At 37.1% G+C, this 26,788-nt stretch overlaps 1 protein-coding gene and 1 long non-coding RNA gene across 3 annotated transcripts; one reads left to right on the top strand and one right to left on the bottom strand.

Moving 5' to 3' along the window:
* The first annotated feature begins 1,065 nt into the window (after positions 1-1,065).
* LOC113747172 (uncharacterized) lies at positions 1,066-11,777 on the top strand. 2 transcript variants are annotated; one of them, XR_003463414.1, is made up of 3 exons: positions 1,066-1,162; positions 9,521-9,619; positions 11,274-11,777. It is a non-coding gene; the product is annotated as an uncharacterized LOC113747172 (long non-coding RNA). The 2 variants fall into 2 exon arrangements; XR_003463415.1 differs by having other exon boundaries at positions 9,521-9,606.
* slc25a48 (solute carrier family 25 member 48) lies at positions 10,441-25,908 on the bottom strand. Its single transcript, XM_027285936.1, has 8 exons — positions 25,659-25,908; positions 20,196-20,344; positions 18,606-18,649; positions 18,073-18,144; positions 16,504-16,756; positions 15,009-15,296; positions 12,959-13,092; positions 10,441-11,374 (listed from the first exon to the last, which is right to left on the bottom strand). Exons 2-8 carry the CDS (start codon positions 20,248-20,250, stop codon positions 11,270-11,272), a joined length of 951 nt encoding a protein of 316 aa, XP_027141737.1. The 5' UTR covers positions 20,251-20,344; positions 25,659-25,908; the 3' UTR covers positions 10,441-11,269.
* Between the last annotated feature and the right edge of the window lie 880 nt (positions 25,909-26,788).

Consider the following 26,788-nt stretch of genomic DNA (forward strand, 5'->3'; position numbering starts at 1 on the left):
GTAAGAAACATTCACATGTAGTCTGATGTGTGAGGCCGCTGCATAAGATCAACAGAAATCAGCAAAAGCTTTTATTTATTATTATTGTGATGCCATGATGCAAATGATAATGGTGCGTACCATTCTCCTCACTTCAGAGACACCCGTCATCATCCTGTCATACCTGTCGGGATGAATCGGGGAGCCCTCTGGTGGCAGCGGGGCCCCTATGCGTATAGCAAGAAATGGTAGTGGTATTTTTCACAAAGCACATTCATTGGTTTCATTGGTTTTATTGGTTGATGAGACATTTTTCTTGTCTTAAAGGTCCAGTGTAGGTTTAGTTGTATCTTGTGGAGAACTTGCTGAAGTCAAAGGTCAATGGTGAGGAGTTCAGAAAGTGTTCAGGAGCCTCTGATGTCTTATGCTGTATTATTTATTGACGCTTGGCCAAGGAGAATTAGAGACACTCTCAAAGTTCATCAGAAGTGCCTGAGTCGGTCTCACATTCTGCCCAACTCATCCTGGTGGATCGACTTTAAACCCCAAGATAACACCACAAATACTACACGCCCAGAATTAGTCAAAGAGAATGTCTTTACCCATGGAGGTGTTATTGTCAGCATGTTCTAGTCTGGAGACACAGATGTCTGTTTACACAGATTGGACCGTCAACAACAAGCTATCTATTATGTCTATGAAGGCAGCAACAGGTCTCTGTGACCCTGGACACCACAGTGTTGAGATAGACTGGCACCTAGTCTAAGACAAACAACTAATACTGTCGAGGACCTCAAGACGAACACAGGACCTTGTGTAACCTAAGGAGAGAAAATTCCATAACAGTATCTAAGTTGCATTTTTCACTGACACTATCTCAACTACTTTCTCTTTATCTATTATTTTTTATCTACATTTTATCAAAGAGCCACATGTTTTATAATTAATCTTTTGTACTGACCATTGCACATCAAACACTGGAAGAAGTCTTTGGAAACAATGAGGCTTTTACTTCCTGAACCAAAGGTGTCCCAAATAGCTCCTCCCACAAAATGGCACACCTGTATCTCATGTTGCCACACACTACATGTTGCTTTGAGTAGATCTGACTTTACAGAGAGAAATCACCATCCCAATATCAACATAAAGCCACCATCAAACAGAAACAGCCACGATACATAAGGTAGGTGTATAACAAAACTGGTTTATTTGAGACACCTGTATGATTTGTGCCAGCTGGTAGAGTCTCTTTCTCCAGTTTATATGAAATTGTTAAGAGGTTTCCTCGACCATCAAAACTCTCTCTCATATTTCTGGAAACATCTCAGTATGATGGAAATATTCACGTTGTGGGTATTGTGTAATGAAAACATTCAGGCTGTCAGATTGATTATGTTCTTTAGTTTAGGTAATCTAAGTTTATGTTTATGTGTATTTAAACCTTTGAAAAATAATGTTGATTGAGTTATTTGCTATCGATTCTCAAGACCATAGTAACTTAAGTGAAAGTATTAAATCAGCTGTTAGTTTAATATACCAAAGTGTTTCTGAGGCAGAAAACTTCATATATATACAATTACTAATAAAACAGAGCCGAGGAAACTAGATCCCTCAGTAACTGACCTTTTTAATTCTTCTGTATGTTCCAGGGTATTAATAAAGCTCATAGTGAATATATTAATCACCAAAGGCACAGCCAATGAAACTAATCCCATTTTTAAAAAAAGAGTGTGTGCATATGTTAGAGGCTGATAATGCAGTCTATAATTGCAGACGCACAGAGCCTTATAGCAGCAAATATTTCCAACAATACTACTGAAGCTGAGAGCGTTTCTTGTGCTGCGCCTGTATGAGCACGTTGAGTCGCTGTATCCAATTTGCAGTACTTGTTTAAAGGAATATGTGACCCGAAACGTGTGATTTAAACGTTAAATATTCCCCTGATTCGAATGGTGGCAGCGAGGAGTCATCTCAGCTGTATGTTTGACATCTACAAAAGAAAAACACATAAATGAGTTTGAGTCTGCCCGGTGACACAAGGCCTCGATTTGTGGGAGTTCTGCAACTGTTTCCTTCTTGAGCAGTGACGGCAAAGTTGTTGTAGAAACCTGTTGTTCATTTGGGTGACAAAGGCTCGATGACAAATTATAATATTAGACCACATTCACTGAAATGTATTAATGATTACAGCTTCTTAACATAACAGCTTGAGGCGCTGATTCCTGTGTGCGGTCATGTCTGACAGGTGTTCACATACAGTCACACAGTTGGGTACAAACAGTCGCCTGCTTCTTAACACCGCCGCTGCCATACTCAGTGTTTTGTGACTGATGAATTACCAGCGGCGATTTGCTCTTTTACAGTTTTGTTAATCCTGAATGAAAGACTCAGATTAGCATGCGTGTGTGTGTGTGTGTGGGCTGTTTGTAATTTCCAGAGACCAATAGACTTTTTTCTCGTTAAGGGGCTTTGAATGACAGACGGCAGAGAAGAGGTTTAGTGTATTTCTGTCTCCTGAGGAAAACTCAACACGAAGCATTTACATTTAGAGAGACAGCGAGAGAGAGATTAGCTGTTTATTTCGTTCACTCTAAATGCCAAGAACAGAGGTTGTATAGTAATGTGTGTGTGTGTGTGTGTTTGTGTGTTTTCTGAAGGCAGGCATGTATCTTGGAATGGGTGTAATTATGTTTCCACTATTACCGTTCAATGTAACAACACAAACAGTCCTGTGGGAAAGTCCGAGCCTTGTCTTGTTGTGGAAAATGGAAAAGCCGTCACAAGAAATATAATTGATTGAGAGTCACAGTACGTACGTGTGGTTACTCAGTAATTTGGACATAAACCTAAAATTTTAACCTAAAATCTTCTTGGACTGAGATTAAGAACGACCTCGATAAATTTGTTGAGTTATTGAAAGCTTAAAATTTGATTGTGCCGCTTGATGGAGTGCCATAAGGTCTTTGAATAATCTGGGGAGCATGAATCTTCTCAGGAAACTTCACTGAAACCTATTGGTTAGATTATGAAATATCATTTCTCATTTTCAGACATTTTTTTTTGTCTCCTTCAGGTGACACTTGGGGAAACCATCACGTAAAAGGTTCATCCTCTGAAGAGCACGAACATTTTAAGGACATTTCTGTGGATTACAGTTTTTCGCAGCTTTCTAGAGGCTAAACTAAACATCTGTGGTTTAATGAAATCTGTGTGTTACATCATCTAGTAACCATGAATATACAGTAAATTTCATAGAAGTGTCTCCATTAGTTTTAGATATCTTGAGTGAATGTTGCAGTTAGACCTCAGGGTGGCGCTGGAGGAAAGGTCATGGAGTGTCAGAGTGAAAATGGTTCATTCTCTGGGATTAAATATATTGAGGAAATTTCATAGCAAGGCCTTTATGGTCATAATTATGACCTGATGGTGTTAGACTAGAGGTCAGAGTTATTAGGGATTATCCTCTGAGGATCATGGTTGTGAGATATCTTGCTCTTGACCAAAGTGATGGATCATCTGACTTAGACAAACCAAACGGAGGCAGGATATCTTTAACACGAGATGCTGAATGTGGACCCATGGAGCGCAGGATGAAGGCAGATGATGGGTTTGGGTCGTATTCTTTGTGTTTCCGTGTCGGTCCCTGTGGTTTACATGCAGGGGTGGGACCCTCAGCTGCACTGGGACACAGCCAGGAGGGAAAATCACAGACATTTGAGCTGAAAATGAAGGAAAGGGAGGAGAGATGTAGGGGAGGATGATGAGAGAGGGAGAATGGAGGAGACTGACTGATGACGGAGGAGGGAAGGAAAAGGCGTTGGTTTGATGTGGACATTACAGCTGTACTGTCAGAAAGGACAGATTCTTCACTTCTCCTTCCACTTAAGGAAGATTATTATTATACACATGGTTATGCACCAATGTAAACAGAGTTATGAATATTAGATTCATTTTATAAACATCTGATATGTCAGCAGTGCCACCTACTGTTTGTGAGCAGCTATTACAGCCTGGTCAACCTTCATGCAGCTTTCTGCTTAATATATTATCATGCTTTTGATGGCGTTTGTGTCTTCAAAATGACAAACTATGCAACAACATCAGTGTGGTCAACAGCTGAGACACCTCACCAGCATTCAATGAATTATTTAAAAAAATATTTTGAATATTTTTAACATTTTAAACTTTTTTAAGACGGTTTTTAAACATTTTTAGACTTACAAAATTCAGAAGTCTAAAAATGTTCAAAAATATATTTTGTTTGATTGTTTGAAATTTTGTAAGTCTAAAAATGTTCAAAAATATTCTAATATATATTTTTTGAAAATCTAAAAAAAAATCTAAAAATGTTCAAAAATGCTGAAAAAATATTAAAAATATAATTTTTGTTTGAAAATTTTGTAAGTCTAAGAATGTTCAGAAACAGTTAAAAAAATATTCTAAATCTTTTTTTTTTAACTTTGAGAATTGTGTCAGTCTAAAAAAACTCTGAAAAAATATTCTAAATATTTTTTTGAACAATTTGAGAATTTTGTAAGTCTAAAAATGTTCAAAAATGTTTAAAAAAATATTCTAAATAAAAAGATTTTTTAATAATTTTATGAGTCTAAAAATGTTCAAAAACATTTAAAAAATATTCTAAATATATATTTTTTGGAAATCTAAAAAAAAATCTAAAAATGTTCAAAAATGCTGAAAAAATATTCTAAATTTTTTTGAAAATCTAAAAATACAAAATCTAAAAATGTTCAAAAACGTTTTAAAAAATATTCTAAATATATATTTTTTGAAAATCTAAAAAAAAATCTAAAAATGTTCAAAAATGCTGAAAAAATATTAAAACTATTATTTTTGTTTGAAAATTTTGTAAGTCTAAGAATGTTCAGAAACAGTTAAAAAAATATTCTAAATCTTTTTTTTTTTAACTTTGAGAATTGTGTCAGTCTAAAAAAACTCTGAAAAAATATTCTAAATATTTTTTTGAACAATTTGAGAATTTTGTAAGTCTAAAAATGTTCAAAAATGTTTAAAAAAATATTCTAAATAAAAAGATTTTTAAAAAATTTTATGAGTCTAAAAATGTTCAAAAACATTTAAAAAATATTCTAAATATATATTTTTTGGAAATCTAAAAAAAAATCTAAAAATGTTCAAAAATGCTGAAAAAATATTCTAAATTTTTTTGAAAATCTAAAAATACAAAATCTAAAAATGTTCAAAAACGTTTTAAAAAATATTCAAAATATAATTTTTTGGGAAAATTTTGTAAGTCTAAAAATGTTCCAAAACGTTTTAAAAAATATTCAAAATATATTTTTTGAGAATTTTGTAAGTCTAAAACTGTTCAAAAACTTTTTACAAATATTCTAAATATAACTTTTTTGAAAATTTAAAAAGAAAAAAATCTAAAAATGTTCAAAAACTCTGAAAAAATATTCAAAATAATTTTTTTGAAAAATCTGTGAATTTTGTAAGTCTAATGCGAGAGATTTAAAAACTTGTGCTAAATACAAGTAGTTTTTTGAAATTTGTATTAGTCTAAAACATTTCCAAAAATGTTTGTGACAAAATTCTATAAACTTTTTTGAATTAAGAAAAAAAAGACAAAAATTAAAAATGTTCAAAAACGAATTTAAAATATTCAAAATAATCTTTTTGAACAATCTGAAATGTAAAATCTAAGAAAATGTCAAAACATGCTGAATGAACAACAAAAAATATAAAAAATACTATTTTTGTTTGAAACTTTGTACAGTCTAGCATGTTCAGAACAGTAAAATTTCTAATATTTTTTAAGAATGTCAGTCTTAAATTAAAAACAAATATTTTTTGAACAATTTGAGAATTTTAAGCCTAAAACATGTTCAAAAATGTTTAAAAAAATATTCTAATAAAAAGATTTTTTTAATTTTGAGTTACTAAAAAATGTTCAAAAACCTTTACAAAATATTCTAAAATACTTTTTTTGAAAAAACTAAAAAAATCTTCAAAATGCATGATTGAAAAAATAGTGAAAGAATTTCTAATTTTTTTTGAAAATTTAAACATCTAGAAAAATGTTCAGAACAACGTTTAAAAACATATTCTACAAATTTTAATTTTTTATGTGAGAATTTGTCAGTTAATTAAACTTCCAGAAAAGTAAATATTCTAAATATTTTTTTGTTTTTAACAATCTTGAGAATTTTGTAAGTCTACAAAGTTTCCAAAAATGTTTAAAAAAAATATTCTAAATAAAAAATTTTTTTTTTTATTTTAGAGTCTTAAAAATGTTCAAAACATTTATAAACAACATTATTCCTAAATATATATTTTTTGAAAAATCTAAAAAAAAATCTAAAAATGTTTCAAAAATGCGTGAAAAACTATTTCTAAATTTTTTTGAAAATCTAAAAATACAAAATCTAAAAATGTTTTAAAAACGTTTTAAAAATATTCAAAATATAATTTTTTGGGAAAATTTTGTCAGTCTAATTTCAAATCGTTATTCCAAATCATTGGCATTTGGGTAAATGTTCAAGTTGAAAAAATATTACAAATATATTTTTTGAGAATTTGTCAGTCTAACACTGTCCACAAAACTTGTTTACAAAAATTATTCTAAATTAACAATTTTTTTGAAATTTAAGATTTCTAAAACATGTTCACAAAACTGCTGAAAAAACTATTCACAAACTTTTTTTTGAAATCTCATGTTAAAAGTCTAGAATGTTCACAAATCACTGTGAAAAAATATTAAATCTATATATTTTTGTTTGAAAATTTTGTAATTCTAAGAAGCTTCCAAGAAACAGTTAAAAAATATTCTAAATACTTTTTTTTTAACTTGAGATTGTGTCAGTCTAAAAAAACTCTGAAACATAAATATTTTGATTAATTTTAAGTCTAATAAAATGTTTCAAAACGTTTAAAAAATCCAATTCTAAATTAAAAGATTTTTTTTTATTATTTTCTGAGTCTAAAAAATGTTCAAAAACTGCTAAAAAATATTCTAACTATATTTTTTGATAAAAAAAAATCGAAATAAAATGCTGAAAACTCTAAATATTGAAATCTAAAATACAAAATCTAAAAAAATGTTCAAAAACCGTTTAAAATCTTATTTTTGACTTTTTAACAAAAAATACAAACTTTACAAAATACTAACCATATATATTTTTTGAAATCTAAAAAACCCCCCCACCCAATCTCCCCCCCCCCCAAACTGTTCAAAAATGCTGAAAAAACCTTTAAAAATATATATTTTTGTTTGAAATTTTTTGTAGTCAAGAATGTCAGAACACAGTCTAAAAAACATATTCTAAAATCTTTTTTTTTAAACTTTGAGATTTTGTCAGTCTAAAAAAAAACTCTGAAAAAAAATATTCTAAATATTTTTGTGACACAATTTGAGATTTGTAAGTCTAAAACTGTTCAAAATTTTCAAAAAAAATATTCTAAATAAACAAGATTTTTTAAATTTTATGAGTCTTAAACATGTTCAAAAACATTTAAAAAATATTCAAATACTATTTTTTGAAAATCTAAAAAAAATCTAAAATGTTCAAAAAGCTGAAAAATATTCTAATTATTTTTTGAACCATTTTAAGTCTAAACTGATCAGATCAAAACATGTTTAAAAAAACATTCTAAACTATTTCACTTACTTTCCCTTTGAGAAATTGATAAGTCTAAAAAAATCTGTTCAGAAAAGTCTAATTCTCAATATTTTTTTGAACAATTGAGAATTTGTAAGTGTCTAAAAATGTTCAAACAATGTTTAAACATAAATTTCGTAAATAAAAAGATTTTTTTTTTTAAATTTGGTTAAAATGCAGCAATTACAAACTTTAAAATTATTTTGATAAAATCTACAATTCAAAATGCTGTTGAAAACAATATCTAAATTTTTTGAAAATCTAAAAACAAAATCTAATAAACTGTTCAAAAATGCTGAAAAAATATTAAAAATAAATTTTGTTTGAAAATTTTGTAAGTTAAGAAGTTCAGAAACAGTTTTAAAAAAATTCTAAATCTTTTTTTTTTTTAACTTGAGAATTTGTCAGTCTAGAAAAAACTCTGAAAATTTAGACTTTAGACATTTTTAGACTTTTGTAAGTCTAAAAATGTTTCAAAACGTTTTAAAAAAATTCCATATATATAGATATATATTATCTATATTATATATATATATATATTATCTATTATATATATATATATATTTTTTTTTTAAAGATTTTGTGAGTCTAAAAATGTTCAAAAATTCTATTTATACCAAGATGTCTCTCCCTGTAATATCTTGGACCATTATGGAAAACGTTCATTTATAGATTTTTATGGTTTCTTTCAGGTGGTCCATTTTCTGAATTAACCAACAAGATAAATTCCTGGAATGCTCATTTTATAATTCAAGATTTCCAAAATAGATTTTCCAAAAAATACTGACACTGTATTTTAAAAATAGATGTATCATGGTAGAGAATTTTATTTATAATCGCCCTCCTCTAACCTTCACTGACATCGGCAGACAATGAAATATCTTAACAGTGCAAACTGCAGATGTTCTTCTGTCTGAAGGTGATTTCAATCTTCTGTAACAAACACAAGAGCTTGATGAGTGCAGGCTAAACAACAGGAGAGGGAGCACTTTAAACGTTAATGAGATTCTCGTGTTGACAGCTGTTCTGGTGTGGAAGGCGACACATCAGCAGCTGGGATTTGGTTTGAGCTTGGGTCAGGCCACAGATCGACCAAAGCCCTGACCTGCTGTGAACACCTGGGGCGGTCGGCTGACCTTTGATATGTTAATGATGAAAAACGCTTTTCCCTTTTCAAGCATGCCAACAGAAACCAGGGGCAATACAGTCTCACAATGACCTTAATGAGATACACTTGATTGCTAAAAATGAAAACGTTGTAACATTAAAATACATAAACAGAAAAATAGTTTTAAATAGTTCAAGATTAAATAGAAAAGTCTTTAAATTTGCTCTTAAAAATATTTTCTTTGAAAATCTAAATCATGTTCATAGATGTCGGATCAGGCCTCAGAAAGGTAGAGAAGCTGAGAAACCTGGTTTATGATTTTCCACAAATGTCATTGTGCTGCTAAGTGGTGACCTTTGACCCAGACTGCTAATTAGTATTCTAATACTTACAAAAAAACATTTTCATCTCCACATAATAGACCTTCAGCAAAACTTCTAAATGATGAACAATCAACTCAAATCAACCAAAATGTGGTTTTATTGTAGATATTGATGTCATATTTAATATAAGATACACATTATTTGTATTTTCAGTGGTTCTTATTGTAAACTGGAATGAAGGGTCCTAAGTCAGATAAACTTTACATAATACAAAAAGCTTCATTTCTCAAAGGTTTATTCGTCATCGTGGGTCTTTTTTTTTTTTGTGCTGTTTATGAAAGCATCTTCTGTTTATCTAACATTTATCCTCTGTCGCTCTGCATTGCAGTTTATCCAGCCATTGGTGAGATGAAGTTCTTTACATCAGACTGCAGTGGCAGAAAAGTGCGTTCTAAGTTGTGCTCGCTTTCCAGTTGCAGATTTCTCCGGCGGCTGCGAGCGGCTGCTTGTGGAACGCTCCCATCTAGTGGACGTCGTCTGACATCGCAGGCTGCTTCAGGTGAAAGTGCACAGTTAAGTAACAGAGCTTACCATTGAACTGTACACATGATAGTGACTCTTATCAGCAGTCTGCAGGCTGAGTGCCAACGTCAGTTTGTATTTCTAACTGAGGCCCACTGGGGAAAACTAAGTCCTCACCGTAACACATGTAAACATCCATACATGTCAGACTGTTTATCTTTGACACATGACAGGTCATCACATGAGACCGAGACAGGACTCGTGTTTAAAAGCTTTATTTATTTACAATAAGACACTTCTGGCTGTCCACCACGTGGAATGGCAGTTAACATATTTACAAGTATTTACATGACAGGAAACATTTGTTTCTTCTTTTGTGCGTCATCTGCTGAGTGGTTAGTGATTGCACATTCATACTGCAGACTTTTTTATATGCATGAAAAATGGAACGGTTCTTGTATGTCATATGTATCTGAATATTTGCGTTTAAGATGTAAAATTAACTTGTAAAACTCACTTTTCTTAATATAAGAAACACACATAATAACATAATATGTACAAGGAGACTGTAACACGGGATGCACATGCAGTCCATGTGCAATGAAAGAACACGATGTGTCATTTTCAATACAACACGTGAGCAGTTAATTCACTACGAACTCGCCTAGATTTTAATTTGACGTTAAAATATTTGAAAATTAAAGTGCGTCGGTGCACTAATTACATATGTGACGATCATTTTGATCACGTGTTGCAAAGAGATGCTATATTTTAAAACTACTTTGTTGAAAATGTCACATCCTTTATAAATGTTTAGCTCTGTCTACATCATCAATTCACATTTCTTCATCTCCATCATAGCTCTGTCTACATCATCAATTCACATTTCTTCATCTCCATCAGAGGAAAGTGCAAAAAACTAAAAGGTGTGCGAGCACCTGTCCAAGCATGACTTTTTGCTCTTCTGTTCTGAAACAAGACGATAAAACCTTCAGAGGAACACGCAGAGTTCTTTGGTAAATTAGCGTTCACTAAATAATGAGAATGTTTGACACTAAAGTCATCCGTGTGTCCAGTGTTAGCTTTGTTATGCTACATATGATTTTTAGGATTTATTTAGCAACTAAATGTTAGAAGATGACTGTCGACTTTCAAACTTTTCAAATTAAAAGAATCAAATCGAGTCAAAGTCAAACAGCAGTGAAGATCGGCGCCTTCAGCACCTCCTCTGAATGACCATTTTTAATTACCAAAACTGAAACAATTATCTTCAGTTATCAGGAACAGTTAGGCTACATGTCATTTAAAATGACGTGTAAATGTAGCCTAACTTTTTACGTTTTGTCACTTCTTGATTTAATGCAAATTAGCAATGAGTTTTAGGGACGAGGTGAAAGCTGCTGTAGCTTAACACACTACATGAGCTCTAAAGTCAAGGCTCTGTCCAGGAACACATGGATGACTTCACTGACCTAATTCTTAAAAAATACTACCTTAAAACCTCATTGACCTCAACAACCTTTGTGTGGCTATAAAGTCAATGTTCCTCAGGGCTAAATTATGTAATAACTTCACTGTGAAGTTTGTTTAGTGCAAGTTAGCATCAGCTACCAGTCTCTCTCGTCTCAAAGAAACTGCTGCTGTGAGCTTATTTGCCTTTTTATCACCAAACTGTTTTCTTCTCTTCTTCTTCTTTCATCCTAGAGGCTCCTGAAGAACTGAAGGGAGAGCTCATAGCTCAGGAACATGGTGGCGCTCATCGGGAAGCCTCGGATGGCGTTGACTGACGTTCCGCGGAAGAAAACCTGCACACGAGAACGTACAACTCTTAGTGAAACACAAACTTAATCCCAAAGAACACAGTGTTCAGATCGTGTCCTGTAAGAACTCGTTGATCTGTGACCGTTAGTCCGTTTTGTTGCAACACTAATGACGCTCGGTTTTTGATCACGTGATGAAGCTTTTTTTTTTTTTTCCATGTTAGAAGTCTGGATAGTTTGTCGACATTTTGTAACCTCGGATTGTCATGAACATTCGAGCTCCTGGACGCATCATTTGGCAGCACGTGTTGTTGGTTTTAGTCCAATAGGACGGCCATGTTGCAACCATTCACCTGACGTGAACCCGCTGAAGACTTGAAGGGCAACAGATCTACTGTCGACTCCGAACAGCTGCATCTAATAAAACCATGTCATCATTTTGGATGAATGCTGCGTGTTTTATTTGTACTTCATTATATTTTCCTGCTTTCTGAAAGTGTCTGACTTTATGTGTAGATGCTCCCGGCTGCTGATCTTATAGCATAATATTTACCAAGAGAGGCTCGTCTGTGTGCAGCATGTTGAGCTTTCATTCACAGAAAGACTCACATGATCCAGCACACTTCAGCGAAATGGAGTTCTGAGAACGCAGCTTGACTCTCAGCTGGGCGACTGTTTTTTTTCTCAGGTTTCATCTCGAGATGACTGAACCATCTGTTACATTAACAGCAGCGAGTACAGTAAGTCTGGTGGAGTAACAGTGTGTATTTACATCTCTAAGAACAGAAATGGACTCTGGGTTATCTGCTAGGATTTATAGCTAATTAAACGATTACAACGACGATCTGGAAGTGCAGAATCTTTCCAGGTAAACGAGCTAAAACAAGTCAAAAAGTCTGAACGAGGATGAGTTTGGTACTGCAACCAAATCATTGGTATATTGTAACTCTGCTTCTGTTGTTCAACTTAAATAAAATAAAGGTTGACAGTTGAATTGTAGAATTTCCTTTACAGAACTCGATCTGAGCATAAACCCAATTAAATATTTCACGATCAAGGTGTGACGTTACACTGAAAGTCTTTAACATCCTGCTTTGATCTAGAGTTGGACGCCTCTTCGTGATCTGTTGCTTTCCACTTGATACATGATAACCTCATGTGACCTACGACTAAATATAGTATAGACAGAAGTGGCTGTATCTACAAGGAGTTTATAGCCGATGCTTAGTGCCACTGGAACAACTTAAATGTCACGTGAATGTAAAACTTTAGTTTGATGAAGCGATTTCCACAGAAAATCTTGTTTCCACCTCTGGCAGAAGAAGATTTGTGAGGCTTTTCCTCAACATACTAAATATAGTTGACAATAAAGTTAATTAAACTTAATCGCAGCGTTTTGATGCGCCTCTAATATCTCTTTATACTTAATTTCTCACTTTATAAAGACCTGAAGATGTGTTGGAAGTCATGAGGCTCATCCACACTGCTGTAACTTTTCTACACCTGCTAATAAAGCTTTGCTGTTTCACATCATATAATGCTCTAACAGCGGTAGCCTGGACTCTGGTTCACAGCAGAAACATAGAAGGAACCCAGCGTCTCTTTCAGGGCGAGGAAGTGAGCGCTCACCTGCACTCCCTCCGTCTTGTAGCTGTGGATGATGCAGTGCACGATTCCCCTGTACTTCCTCTGCAGCTGAGCGTCGGCCTGCATTCGACTCTTCACCACATCGGCGGGCGTGGCCGTGATCCAGGAAATGGACCCTGAAGTGAGGGAGGAGAACAAACTTTAGTTGCTGCATACCAGGTCCTTAAGAAAGTCCGATTATACGGCATCAAACATGGACAAAACAAAGGTTTTAAAATGCATTTCTGTGAAGAACAGGAGCACTGATGAATACCAACTGGGAACTTTGAATGAAACACGTTATAAGTATCGCTCCATAGATCTGAAGGCTCCTCTAAACCTCCCCATATAAGACAAGCTGACCTCAGAGCAGGTAGACGGAAACTAACGGACAAAAACTAATGATGCATTCAAATTCAGTCAATCATTCATGGTGACAGGCGACCGAGTGGAAAAGCACCAGCCGCACACGCCTCAGCTGACACATAAAGTTCATAAAGAAATCCTAAAACTTGATAAGCTTTGCTTGAGATGTTTTCTGGGCTGTTTCCACACATCCAGACCTCACTGATTTACAGCACACAGCTGATCTTCCAGCTTCCTCTCCACCACATTTTTCAGCTCTGTCACGTGTTCATAGGTGGCCAGCCTGCATCTGGAAGAAACCCTTTCTGTACCCCTGAGACCAAACAAACCCTAAAGCAGACTCAGCGGGCCGTTCACTGTTTATCCACAGCTCATGTTCGCTCGGGCCGAGCCGTGTGGTTGGCTGGAGGCCTACACACCTCCTGCTCCAAGATCTGTGCAGTTTACGAGGTTTGACTTCTGGAAAACAGCACCAGCATTCTGGAGCTGGAGTTTTCATGTTTTCATTTGAACGCTTCATGATTTCTGTCAGAAATTAGATCAAAATACTAACAAAGGTAAGATTAGATCATGTGTTATGTTAACTTTATAGATCCAGCATCACGTCGTGTTTAACAGGTCAGAAAACTTAATATTACGAAAACTCTTCAGACACTTACTTACCAAAAAAATAGTGTCCGATTCAAATTGAACAATACAAATTCAAATGATGTGATTCAAATTCAGTTTCTGGTGACTTAAGTGTCCCAACCGTGCGCTTGGTATGAGCTAAACGTCAAAGAACTTTTGTAATTTGAAGTAAAACATTTAAAAGGTTAAAAAACACTGTTTCTGTAGGGAAATGTTGTCAGACACTGATAAGTTCTGACATTAGATTATCCGACGACCATGAACTGCTTCATGAAGATAGCTTGACGGGTGCTGTGATTGGCCAACAAAGTCTGTTGATTCTCTACTTTGTTGAAGAAATTGAAAAATTTTTATAAATCAAACCCACTTGCTGCAGACTGGAGCAGACTTGGACTGCGTGGGCGTTGCCATGTTGACAAAAATATTGTTTGTCTGCAACTATGTCGAATATCTGCCACAAAACCAAATGTCAGAAAAACACTTTTCAAACAGACTCAAAGATTTGTCGATGAATTCGGGAAATTTTTTTATTTGGTTGTAAATTTGTTGCTTGTGGCCGTAACCCTGAAGCAGCCGTTATGAGACCGACCCAGGGAGTTCTCTGGTGTTCACCCAGAGACAGTTTGAATTCATGCCAAAGATCCGAGTGCAATGACGGCTTCAGTGTCTCGAATCTGCAGCTGTGCTGCTTTCACACGCTTGTCGTGTTATAGATCTGTTCCATGGTGGAGTTACTACAGATAGAGCAGTGAGCTCTCTGTACAGATATTCTCTTTCAAACTTGGTCTGAGGAAGCAAGTGTTCACGCCTATTTCAATCCTCTAGTCTGACGACTTCTCCATGTGGTAAAGCATCAGCTATGCACAGTGTTTTCCAGATACTGTTAAAGCCAAAAGACTGATCAATTCATCTGGCCTCAGTTCCAACCCAATAAAAAGCAGAGCATCAGCACTTTTAAGCCTCATATCGATCAGTGTGGACGTTTCACTCCCGAGTCAGTGGCAACGTTCCTCATTCAAACATCTGTGAGAACATCAAAACTTCAAAATCCATTTACCTGCCAGTCCACCGGCCAGCCAGATCGAAAAAGGATGAGGGGCTGAAGTGGCGTCCGGCTTCAGCAGGTTGCAGAGGATGGTGTAAGGGATGAAGTAGAGCGTGTATCCAGGAACGTCCCTCAGGACCATGGCCCCGGCTCCCCTGTAGAGGCCCTGCAGGCCCTCAGTCTGCAGGATGCTGCTGATGCAGTGGAGTGGGCCTCGATAAAGTCTCTGGTTGGGGATGTTGACGGAGCGCAGAGGGATGTTTCCGCCATTTGATACATTACCAGCAAGTTGTAAATTCTCTGTAGGAGAGGAATGAAATGTGACTGGCAGGTCGTGCAGCATTATAGAACTTTTTTTCTGTTACTTGTTGTAGAAAGATGAAGGTCTGTTTCTTCTTCTCTGACAGATTTCTGCCTGTGTCACTCTGGTTTGGAGTTTCTGGCTCATTTTGCTGATGTTTTAAATTGCTGAAATGTTTTCTGTCATCTCTTATAAACGCATAAAAGATCATTTACAGCTCAGTCTGGTTTGACTTTAGCGGACAGGTGGGTCAAGGGGTACACGAACCCTGGCGAGGCTCATTAAAGGCTTTACTCATTAACAAAGACGGGATGTGATTGACATTTTATTATACTTCTTATTGCTCTGTACACAATCATGTACTAAGTTTCAGGTTTAGAGTTAGGGTTAGGTCTGCTGAACGGACTTTCAGAGTGTTGCCGGAAACTTTCAGGGACTTTGCGCCGTCATAAAAGAGTCCACACCTTCGAGGAAGTCAATGCAACTAAGGTGAGTTGTCACATGATGGGTGTGAAAGCTGTAAACACTGTAAACAAATAAAAGATTACATGCTGTCTGGTGACTGAACTTCTCTGACCTCAGTTTTATTGGTTTACTATTTAACGGAAACACAACTTGAATTGAAGATGTCTGTAGAACTGCTCCTTCGGTATCAACCTCCCAACTGTCCCCTCTGTAAGCTCAGTATGATCTAAACGCACAACAACCTTTGCAAGTATAGGGGAGTTTCTGATCCACCGCTGCCTCAATTGGTTCATTTGTTTGCATTATTGTGTGACCTACAGGGTCAGAAAAAAGTTACACAATAATACAAACAAATGAATCGATCGACGTGGTTAAAATGTTTTTGTTGAGTCTGGTGTCTTTGAACAGAGCGATACAACTACGGTCGATCTCTGACAACATTATGGAAGATCCAACCCTACAGACACTGATAAGTTCTGACCCTTTCTAAGTAATGTCATTGGACTATCCGACGACCATGAACTGCTTCATGAAGATAGCTCGATGGGTAGAAGAGGACAAATTAAAACCGATCTGTGGCAGACTGGAGCAGACTTGGTCTGTTCGTGGGCGTTGCCATGTCGACACAACTAAACTGTATCTGTAGCTATGTCGACCGTGCGCCACAAAACCAGAGGAAAAAGTTCAAAAACAGCAACATAAATCTTTTCAGCACCCGAATAAATGTGGGGGAGGGTGTACCTGCTAGAACCGTCTGCGTCTGCATTTGCAGTCTGATCTTGACCAAATCAACCGGAGCTCCCAGGCCCACTGACACCAGTCCAGTCAGCATGCTGGCCACGGTGAGATCCAGCATGCCGCAGGGATGTCGCCCATCACCATAGCGATATTTGCTTATAAGTCTCTGTGCGTTACTGAAGAAGCCAAACACAACTGAGTTGTAGACGGTGATGCTGGCCAGCGGGAAAGACATGCCCTTAAAGAACCCCATGACCTGAGGAACAGAGCAGTGATTAATGGACGTGACGAATGATCCAAAACAAACAGAAAGACATTCCTCAGTGGGAAAATCCAGTAAACCATAGAGCTAAACTCAAATGTATTCTCAGATTATATGGACCTGTCAACAATGCACAAGATTAAATATGAGGTGAAGCCACTGCCAAATACTTTGTCTTTCCTCTGTGGAAAGTATTTCTTCCTAGCAGGGGAGGCTGACACACGTTGGAACCTAAACACAGCTGCCCACTGTATGAACAAATCATCTGACCACTGAGAAATCATGTTTCTGCTCCAGAGAGGGAGTGTATGGCGAAATGTTTGAACTGGTCAGTGGACGTTTTCTGGGGAACTGTATGCATGATGAATCTGTTGCACAATTTAACCTTTAAAGAATTTGTTCATCATTTAAATCAGCAGAAAATGACACATCATTCAAAATGAAGCTTTAAACAATCCGAGAAACCTGGTCACCGTGGCAACAAAACAAAAACACGACTTACAGATCGTGACGTTCATGTAGAAGTTTCATGTGTTCAGTACATTCAATGCACTGTTATTTAAACTTAAAGTATTTGTTACGCATCATTTTGACTCTTCACTTAGGTTGCAAAATTACGGGAATTTTTAAAGTTGGAAACTTTCCATGGGATTTTATGGGAATAAACCAAGAATTTACAAAATTGAAGGTTGGCCCTTCAACAGGGAACTTAAATAATAGTTGGGGAACATATATTTTAGCATCATCTTGACTAAAATAAACAGCTTTAATGCAGGTACACTTGAATATCTGCTCCTCTTCAATCACATGCACATAGCACACTGCTTACTGCAGGGCTACTGAGGCCACGCCCCCTACCTGCACAGGTGATTTCTGTACCTGGACTACACTGTAGAGCCCAGAGCACACAGAGACTGTTGAAGACACATTTGAGCTCATGGACGACAGAATATTGTTCAATAAAATAATAATACTTCATAAAGTTCTACTTACAAACAAATCTGTTGAAATGTTTTCGTCTGTTTTATGTTTGTATATGATTCAGTACACACATGTACAGTTAATTCCCATAAATAAAGTGTTTCCAATTTGGAATATTCCCAAAATTCCCCATCTTAACTTGGTTTAACCTTGACTTAACCCATGGAAAGTTTCCAAAAAAGTTTCCAGCATTTTCTCTTCACTAATCTGCCTCATAAACAAGGTCTGGGTATAAGAATAATATTTTATATAATTCTATAATAATTTTCTTTGTTTGAGGCGCCCTTGTTTGTTAATGTTAGGTCAAACAAACAGGTTTGAAGGTTTACCGTTTCCTTCCTGTAGATGGTGAGGATGCAGTGAAGAGTGTTCTTGTAGCCTTTCCCCGCCTGGAGCCGCGTCTAGGCCAGAGAATAAAAAAGAAAAGAAACATTTCATGAGAAAAACGACAAGAAATTAAATCATAGAATAAAAAAAACAAAGGTTCTCGCCCTGATTTTTAAGCTCGACTCTGGTCCATTAGCATCAGCTGATTATAGATGGTTTACTTTCATTGCTCTGAAGACTGAAACATTGCCAGCAAACTGCATGGAGATCTGAAAGCTAACAGATGTCTTCTTGTACATTGTGTTCCTGTGGAGAAGTTTGGTGCGAGTTTGTGCACAGCCTGAACAGATTGGTGAGAAAATGTGTTCAACTCTGGTGCAAAACAACAAACAAACCAGGACGTGGCACAATAAATATGAGAACTCTTAATCAACTCCAAATTTGTCTTCTTTTGTTCTTTTTTTTAAATGTTATATAACAGCTATAATCAGAACAAGACACGTGTTAAATTGAGTTTTAGGGGAACCTGAAATACCTTCACTGTGTCCAGGGGGTGACCCACGACCACGCTGGAAGCTCCTGCAGCCAGAAAAAACACAAACGCAGAAAATGAATGTAGCAACATACCAGAGAAGAAGAAAAAAAGTGATGGATGTAACCACGGAGCTGCTGGCAAAGAGGAAAAGGTTTTCCTGTGAAACTCAGAAGTAAAATGAGAAACTCAGCCCGGTCAGTATTTAACTGACATTTTAAATCTTTTTATAGATAACAGCAACAAACTGAAACGAGACGTCCTTCACCCAAAAACCTGAAGTTCAGATCTCTGACTTCACACGTCTCTGCAGGTTTACTTCAGTTAAATAAATAAACAGAGACAGAGAAGAGATAAGACGGCCCTAAGGACACTAACATCTCCAACATGTGTTTGCATACTTTGTTCACACAAAGATACTGGTGAACCCAGGCCTCCATCGGGGGGCCTCCATCGTGGGGCCTCCAGGGGGGGAGAATTATCCATTGTGCCCGTTAATTAATTAAAGCCTGTTTCCTCTGCTGCTCTCCAACCAAACAAACAGAGGGGCCTTCATCACTGCTCATCATCATCGCAACGTGTCACAACTTTCAAGGAACGTCATTTCTAATGCTACAAAACAACTAACAAATAACTTAAAGGTCCAGTGAGGTAGCACTGCAAAAATTGTTTTATTTGACATTCCTATTTTGTGATGTTTGGTTAAATGTTTCTTTGAATTCAACTCAAGAAGTCTCAGTTATGACATACGATACGATGTATTGATCCCACAGCAGGGACATTCATTGTTAATGATTCGTTAAACCGTGAGTGTCTTTATTCACTGAAAGACAATAAATAAACAATCTTGTTTTTCAAATGAGCTGAACTACACATGAAGCAACGTTTAGTTCTTATGAATACAGACACAAAATGTGCTTTTCTTTATTTTACTTTCAGGTGTCACATAAAGTTCATAATATCCATCACAGATCATCTTCAGCAGATTGTTTCTGAATAGCTTCACAGCTCGTTCTTCTTCCTCCTCAGGTTTTATTAATTACCTGTGCAGCACCTTGTGTGAATAAACAGAACATGGTCTCAGTGTCAGAGATCCTGTTTTCTTGTTTATGCAACTAACAACAAAAGTCACTGAATGTTGCAGCTGCAGCGCCTCCAGCGGCCACAGCTGTCACTTCAAAAAAAAAAAAAAGAAAAAGAAGAAGAAAGAGGTGTTTTCTGACTTTAATTCAAATTTCCATAGAAGTCCAGCAGCTGTGTGAGTGATTGTGTGTGTGTGCAGGAGATAACGCATATAGCACTGAGCTTTATCAGCGTGCAGGGAGGGGTGGAGGGTGGAGGGTGGGGGCTTTCTCTGCAGACCCTGCATTGTTTACACTGGATGTGGACGCATGTGCTGGGCTACAGCTGATTTCCTCCGAAATGAGATTGTGCATTTTTATTTATTTTTTTGCGTTAAAGCTGATTTAACCCAAACAAACTTGCAGCCATGAGGAGCCATGCATCCAGCCCCCCACAGCCGAGCGCCCCTCACTGATCCCGGGGTAACACAGGGAGCTTCTCCCCCTGAACACAAAGCTGGAGTTAACTCACCTCCGATCCATCCTGCGAGAAAATCATCCAACATGAACCTCTTGGAGCTCTGCATCTTCAACTCTGAACAAACTTCCTCTCATCAGTCAGCCAATGAAAACTCTGCGACGTGTCCAGCTCACAGATGAAGCAGAAAAAACAGCCGAGCCCTGCAGCGTCCAGATCCGAACCAGAGAAAAGAATAAAACAAGATCTTTGAGTGTGTGTGCTTTGATAAGAAAGAGACACACAGCAGGTTAACACGAGCAACCAATCAGGACAACGTTTCAGTTTCCTATCAGGCCAATCAGGTGCGAGCTTTCTGAAGGCACCCAGCCTATAGGGACAGAGTCATGGAAATGAGCCATGAGGAGGAAACACTCCGCTCTGTTTGTTAATGCAGCATGTCACAGTTTACATGACACAACATAAAAGTATTATTTTAGTTTTACAATAAAAACATTCAAATATTTGAACTGTTTAAAAGATATTTATTATTTATTTATGAAAACATGAGAGGTCCAATGAGGGAGCAGGTGTCGTGCCAGAACTGGAGCTGACCTTTTTTTATAACTTTGTGTGCAATATTTTAATATTTGCATTCTGTTTTGTGTTTATTCCTATGAAACCTGTTAAAGTTTTATTGTTTCCTTTGGACGTCCACTCTGTTTCCAACATCAACACTGAACTTTAACGTTGACCTCTTCAGGCCTCTTCTATCACTCAGCATGTGACAAAGTATCGCAAAGAGAATTAAAGTCTGTTTTTTTTTATGCATTATCTCTGTGGAGACATTTTGTCTCTTTGGTTCTGAGGCCACCAAAACAGAAAGAGTAACCTGATGTCAGTGCCTCAGGTCAAGGGCAGAGGCAGGAGGAGTCCTGATAGCTCACATAATATTTAACGTGTAATACCTAAACCACCAACGCACCTGGAGGAATACAAACACAAGGAGAACAAACAAACAGATGTGATGGGGTTCAGACTCTACAAAGAACAGGAGTGCTGAGCATCTTACGCTTGAAAGCAACCTCCTTAAGGTCGCACGCCTCACGTCATTAGATATCACTTCATCTGCCACGTTATGTTCCATGTAAAATGAAGTCAGAAACCTTTAAATGTTGCTACCTTATTAAAGACACATTGTGTACTAATAAACTCATCATGCAGGCAAACATGTTGGAAAAAAAAGGTAAAACTGGATGTTAAAGGGAGGATGCCTCCCACTCCTCCACCTCTAGATAACTCCACCCTGTCATAAGACGCTGATAACAGACGCAACATTTTCACACGTTAATGGAAAATTACCAGAGGAGTAGGAAACACAATCAGCTTACAGGTTTATCTGAAGACATTTCTGGACACTACTCGACCTAGAATGAATGTTTTCTGCTCGTAACGTCTGAAGTTTAGAGTTTGGTTGAGTCCCTCTTAGAAAAGACTTCTATACGTTTCCATTCAGCTACAGATGCAAACATGTACTATCTTTCCCCACAGGGTTCATCTCTCTTGGTTGACTCCACCTTTATTTGTTGTGTTTTTCTTTTACTGTCTCAATTTCAGAGTCAAACAAAGAGTTCCAGTAACTTTTTCTTATCTGTAACGGACAGAACAACTGTTTCATTTCTGTCCTCTATCCTTGAACTTTCCTCTTGTCCTCCGAGGCACACAGATATATGAAGATATAATGTATTCATCAATGTATTTTATCTTTGTGTCCACTTTAAAAAAAAAAAAACATCTACAATGTAAAACAAACCGTCTCCATGTTTGTGGGTGTGAACGCTTAGTTCTGTAACGTGACCGTGGCATAAATAAAAATATACTGGGTGAAATCTTACGCCACACGTTTTTAAAGAGGTTTCCTTTATCACGGAAACGCAATCTACACGACAGGCGCTCAGTTCTGCTATACATAGACATGCCAGGCTCATAATTCTTAAAAACAAGTAATAAAACACAAAGAAAACAGTTATGGTGGTTTGTGTGTTTTTCTGTTTCTACACATCAAATAATCAAACTAAAATTATGTAAATTAGAGTTCACCCTTGATGGACCAAGGCTAGCAGTTCCCCCTGCTTCCAGTCTTTGTGCTAAGCTAGGCTAATAAACCTGCATATATTCATGTATCTATATATACACAGCATGTTTCACTTTGCTGATGAAGCATCTCGCATGTTTCTGGATCACGTATCAGTGACTGTTGACACCGATAACTGAGGTCAGGTTTGTTGACATCAGACTCGACTGAGATCAGTCAAAGGGAATCTGATTTTAGATCTGGAACTACTCAGCTACACAATAATTCTTATTCTCAGTTGATTATAAACTAATGAAAACAGAGTTATGAATATAATTATTTTGTAGATCTGACAGACTGGATCTTTAACCAGGAAAACTGCTTTAACTTTGTGTTGTATTAAAAAACATCAGGTAACTTTGACTGATTCTATAAAATAATAATTTATTGGTACATGACACCCTGAACTTACGGTCAGTGCTCTGCATGTTATTATTATTTTTATTGGGCATTTATAATACAAACATACAAAGAGAGTAATTACAGAACACATACACAGAAACAGAACAGGTTGACAAAAACACCCCCTGGAGAAGACCTGCATGGAAAATATCACGGGAACTCCGCTATACATACAGGAGACCGAGTTTTAAGTTGGATTTGTTTTAGCAAGGTACTGAAAAATGTTGGCGTCTGTCTTCTGGAACATTTCTTATTCTTTGCAGATTCATTCCTCTAGCCACATCTTAGATGTTGGTGTGTTTACACTCTTCCATAACGTAAGAATCATTTTCGTCGCTATAATAAATGAAATAAAACATTGTTGTGCTTTGTTTAATGTTTTAAAGGTTTCAGACACACCACACCACGTGTACATGTCAACAGTACACACTAACACACACGGTGCATCTCTGCAAAACAACTACACGCCTCATGCGTGTCCATGAGCTCTGTGTGTGAATCTGAGGTGTGTCTGTGGTGTGTCTCCGCTCTGGCTTCTGATTGGTCGGTTTGGGGACAGCTGGGGTTGACATGGATGGTTCATGTGAGGTTGAGTTTACCCTCTCATCGAAAAAGGGATGCGACAAAGCGCGGACTGTTTGTACAAAACGACGTCAGACAAACACACAAGCTGATTTATCAGTTGCACACACAGCACAACCAAGGCTGTATTAATCTTCTGCATGTTACACTTTGAGAAATATCAACATTTAAATATTAAAGATTTGTGCACAGATGAATTGTGCAAAGATTGAGGGTGAGTTTATCCTTAGACTGTGTAAACTACTGTGAGAAACCGTCATCATAAAATATGAACTTATTTCTCAAAATATTTGGAGCTATGTGCAACAAAATATTATTTTTCTGTCCCTCTGCAGCGACAATTTATGTTTTTTTCCCCCTACGCTCACACCATGTCCTGATCTGACCGCATGTCAATCACATACATGACACAATATTTTCTCATCTTGTGGAATAGAACATAAACTTTTAATTTGATCATCATAAAACATTTTATTGTACAAACCCCAATTCCAATGAAATTGGGACGTTGTGTAAAACGTAAATAAAAACAGAAAACAATGATTTGAAAATCATTGCAAACCCATATTTTACTCTCAATAGAACATAAACAACATATCATGTGTTGAAACTGAGACATTTCACCATTTCATGCAAAAGATGAGCTCACTTTGAAATCGATGGCAGCAACACATCTCAAAAAAGTTGTGACAGAGCAATGTCCACCATCGTGTAGCATCCCCTCTTCTTTTAACCACTGTCTGTGCATGTCTGCTACACACATGTTTTAACACATGATATGTTGTTTATGTTCTATTGGGAATAAAATATGGGTTTGTGAGATTTGCAAATCATTTATTTACATTTTACACAACGTCCAGACTTCATTGGAATTGGGGTTGTAAAACAATGTGTCAGCTGAATACTGTAGGGGAGTATTCAGAGCACATGAGGAAATCATGAGTCATCTAGGTTTGGTAACAATTGCACAAGAAATTCTTAGAATCGATGATGAATAAGCTGCATTTACTTAAAAATACTATTTAAACTCACTGTTTTTTTTGTTTTATACCTTCACTCATTTATCCTGGCTGCTTTTGTTGCCTCCAGGCGATCGCTGTCCTTTCAGATTTGATATTCTCAATGTTGTGTTTTTCTCGTTTTGCCCTATTAACCATTAGCCTTTCCAGTTTACCCAAACTGAGAAGTCTGACGTTTGTTATTGAGCCGACTGACTGATAAGACTCAAAAGAAGATGAAGAAATTTCTCTTCTTTCTGCTCACGTTTGAAGCGGCTGTCCTGTCCTGTGTAAAGTTGACTGACCTGTAGAAAAAAATCTGTTTGTGGAGGAACATCGACCGACAAAACATATTCTCTGTTTTTGTACAGGCAGCTGTTATTGAGTGGGAGAGTTTGATTAACATGAAGCTCGACGCATGAGGACGTGTCACAATCCCGTGATTGTGGGAGTTAAAATGGCACGATGAAGTTATGATAAATGATGTAACGCCCTCCTGATGGTCACGTTACCTTGCTCATCGAGCTCCAGTTAATTCATATCTCTAATGCTGACTACAGAGTTGTCTCCGGTTCTGCACCTACCTACTTAAACACTCTTATACAGACAAATGTTACCTCACGACCGTTGCGTTCCTCCAATGAGCGACGCCTGGCTCTGCCACCCGTACGCTCAGGACAATCCAAACTTTTCTCGTCTGTTGTTCCCCGTTGGTGGAACGTCCTACCAGTTCCTACCAGATCAGGGGCGTCCCTCTCTACCTTCACAAACCTCCTGAAGACCTCCAGCTCTTCAGCGAGGACCTCCTCTCCAACACTACCAACAGCTGGACATGATGAATCTTTACAAACTGTCACAGCACTGACACTAACACTTTCTTATCACACTGTACCGTGATTATTTCCCTTCTCTGTAAGTCTCTTTGGATAAAAGCGTCTGCTAAATGACTAAATGGAATTGTAATGTTATGATGTGCATACATGAACATTTCACATTCTTCAAACACTGAAATGACATAAAACACCTGAAGGCCTCAGAGCACTGGGCTTTACTGCTACATGTATTTAATATTCATTCATTAGAACTATCTGTGTTGGTTTACAGTTACAGAATCACTTGTCTTGGATACAGACTTTGTATGTGGACTTCACTTCGGTCCTAAATGAGCTCGGGCTCACAGAAGCTGGATCTGGTTTGCAGGTTTCCTCTTTCCATGGTCGAGTTTGAACTTGTTTGTGGACGCAGCAATGAGGCGACAGATGATGGTTTTCAAAGTGTTCCTCAGCCCATGAACAGACTCATGCTGTCTGATGCTCCATTGAATATGAGGCTTTGCATAGTTTTTTTAATGAATATTGATAGATATCAAGATATCCATTGGGACTGGAACAGCTTAACAAGGTGTTAACTGAACAAACTCACCTGTGTGAATACTCTTCTTCTTCTTCAGGCAGACTACATGCAACAAAGGCGTACTGCTGCCCCCCGCAGGTCATGTGTATACCTCCATTGGTGAAGATTTCAGACAGCTCTGTTAGCATGATGCTTCCCTCTGTATGACACTTGGTCCATGATTCACGGTTTCGTCCTGATCCTTGATTCAGTGCACAGTGACCCAGTCTCAGCCTAGTCACCACTAACCACCCCTCCTGGATGTTCTTGTATCTGACGTGTATTGAAAAATAAAACACAAACCACAAAGCTGCCATCAGCTCTGCAGTGAACACTGCTTTCATACCTGTTTTCCCACACTGCATCTGTACTTGTAGAACACTTATCCCTGCTGCAGCACCTGTCCAAATAACACCTGAGGAAACATTCAAACTGCTTCGGCCAAACCAAATAAAACACAAGGGGTAAAGAAGATGGACACCAACTACAACCAAATACAAGGCACAACTAACTTAACCCAAATCCCCCCCATGGCATGGCAGCAAATGGTTTGGCCCAATCAGGTGTCTCCAGGATTAAAGCCACACAGCTACACCTTTTATCAGGGCCAACATGTTACAGAACATACGTTAACACTTTCCTCTATTCAAGTCATGCTCATGTTTCATTCCTTAATGTCACCGTGTAGGTAGTTATGCAGTTTAGAAATCTGATGTCAGCACATCAAGACGACCAATCTGGATGCAAATCACGACAACAAGAAGCAAGACTGATGGATCTGTCGAGCATCTTCTCTTTTAATTGATGTCAGAACACGTTGATCAATGTTTCCCAAAGCTTGAGGTGACGGCCCCAACCCCGAGTATCCTGTCAGAGAGGACGAAAGAAACATTACATAAATGTTGTTTGTACGTGAAGTCCACGCTTTGTTAATCAGCGGGGGTGGAGTTAGAAAGATCTCTGACCTCTGCTGCAGGTTAAAGACTGGTGGACTTGCCCTGTGGGTAATATCGGCACCAAGGAAGAGCAATGTGTGGAATTAAAAAAGAAATGAAACTGTCCATCAAGAGCGAGTTTTTGTTTTCATGCATAAATCAGCACTTTTCAAACTAAATGTAACACGGAGCGCTTCCACACCTGTCCATCCCCAAAGTAAGAAA

Source organism: Larimichthys crocea, chromosome I (assembly GCF_000972845.2).
Source record: "Larimichthys crocea isolate SSNF chromosome I, L_crocea_2.0, whole genome shotgun sequence".
Taxonomy (NCBI): Eukaryota; Metazoa; Chordata; class Actinopteri; family Sciaenidae; genus Larimichthys; species Larimichthys crocea.

Bases quoted from the DNA above. Each gene is read 5' to 3' on its own strand.
- slc25a48 (XM_027285936.1), bottom strand. From the start codon at position 20,250: ATGCAGAGCTCCAAGAGGTTCATGTTGGATGATTTTCTCGCAGGATGG. The intron at 18,650-20,195 runs GTGAGTTAACTC...TTCTGGCTGCAG, and splicing joins TCTCGCAGGATGGATCGGAG to GAGCTTCCAGCGTGGTCGTG. The intron at 15,297-16,503 runs GTACACCCTCCC...CCTCTCCTACAG, and splicing joins GACGCAGACGGTTCTAGCAG to AGAATTTACAACTTGCTGGT.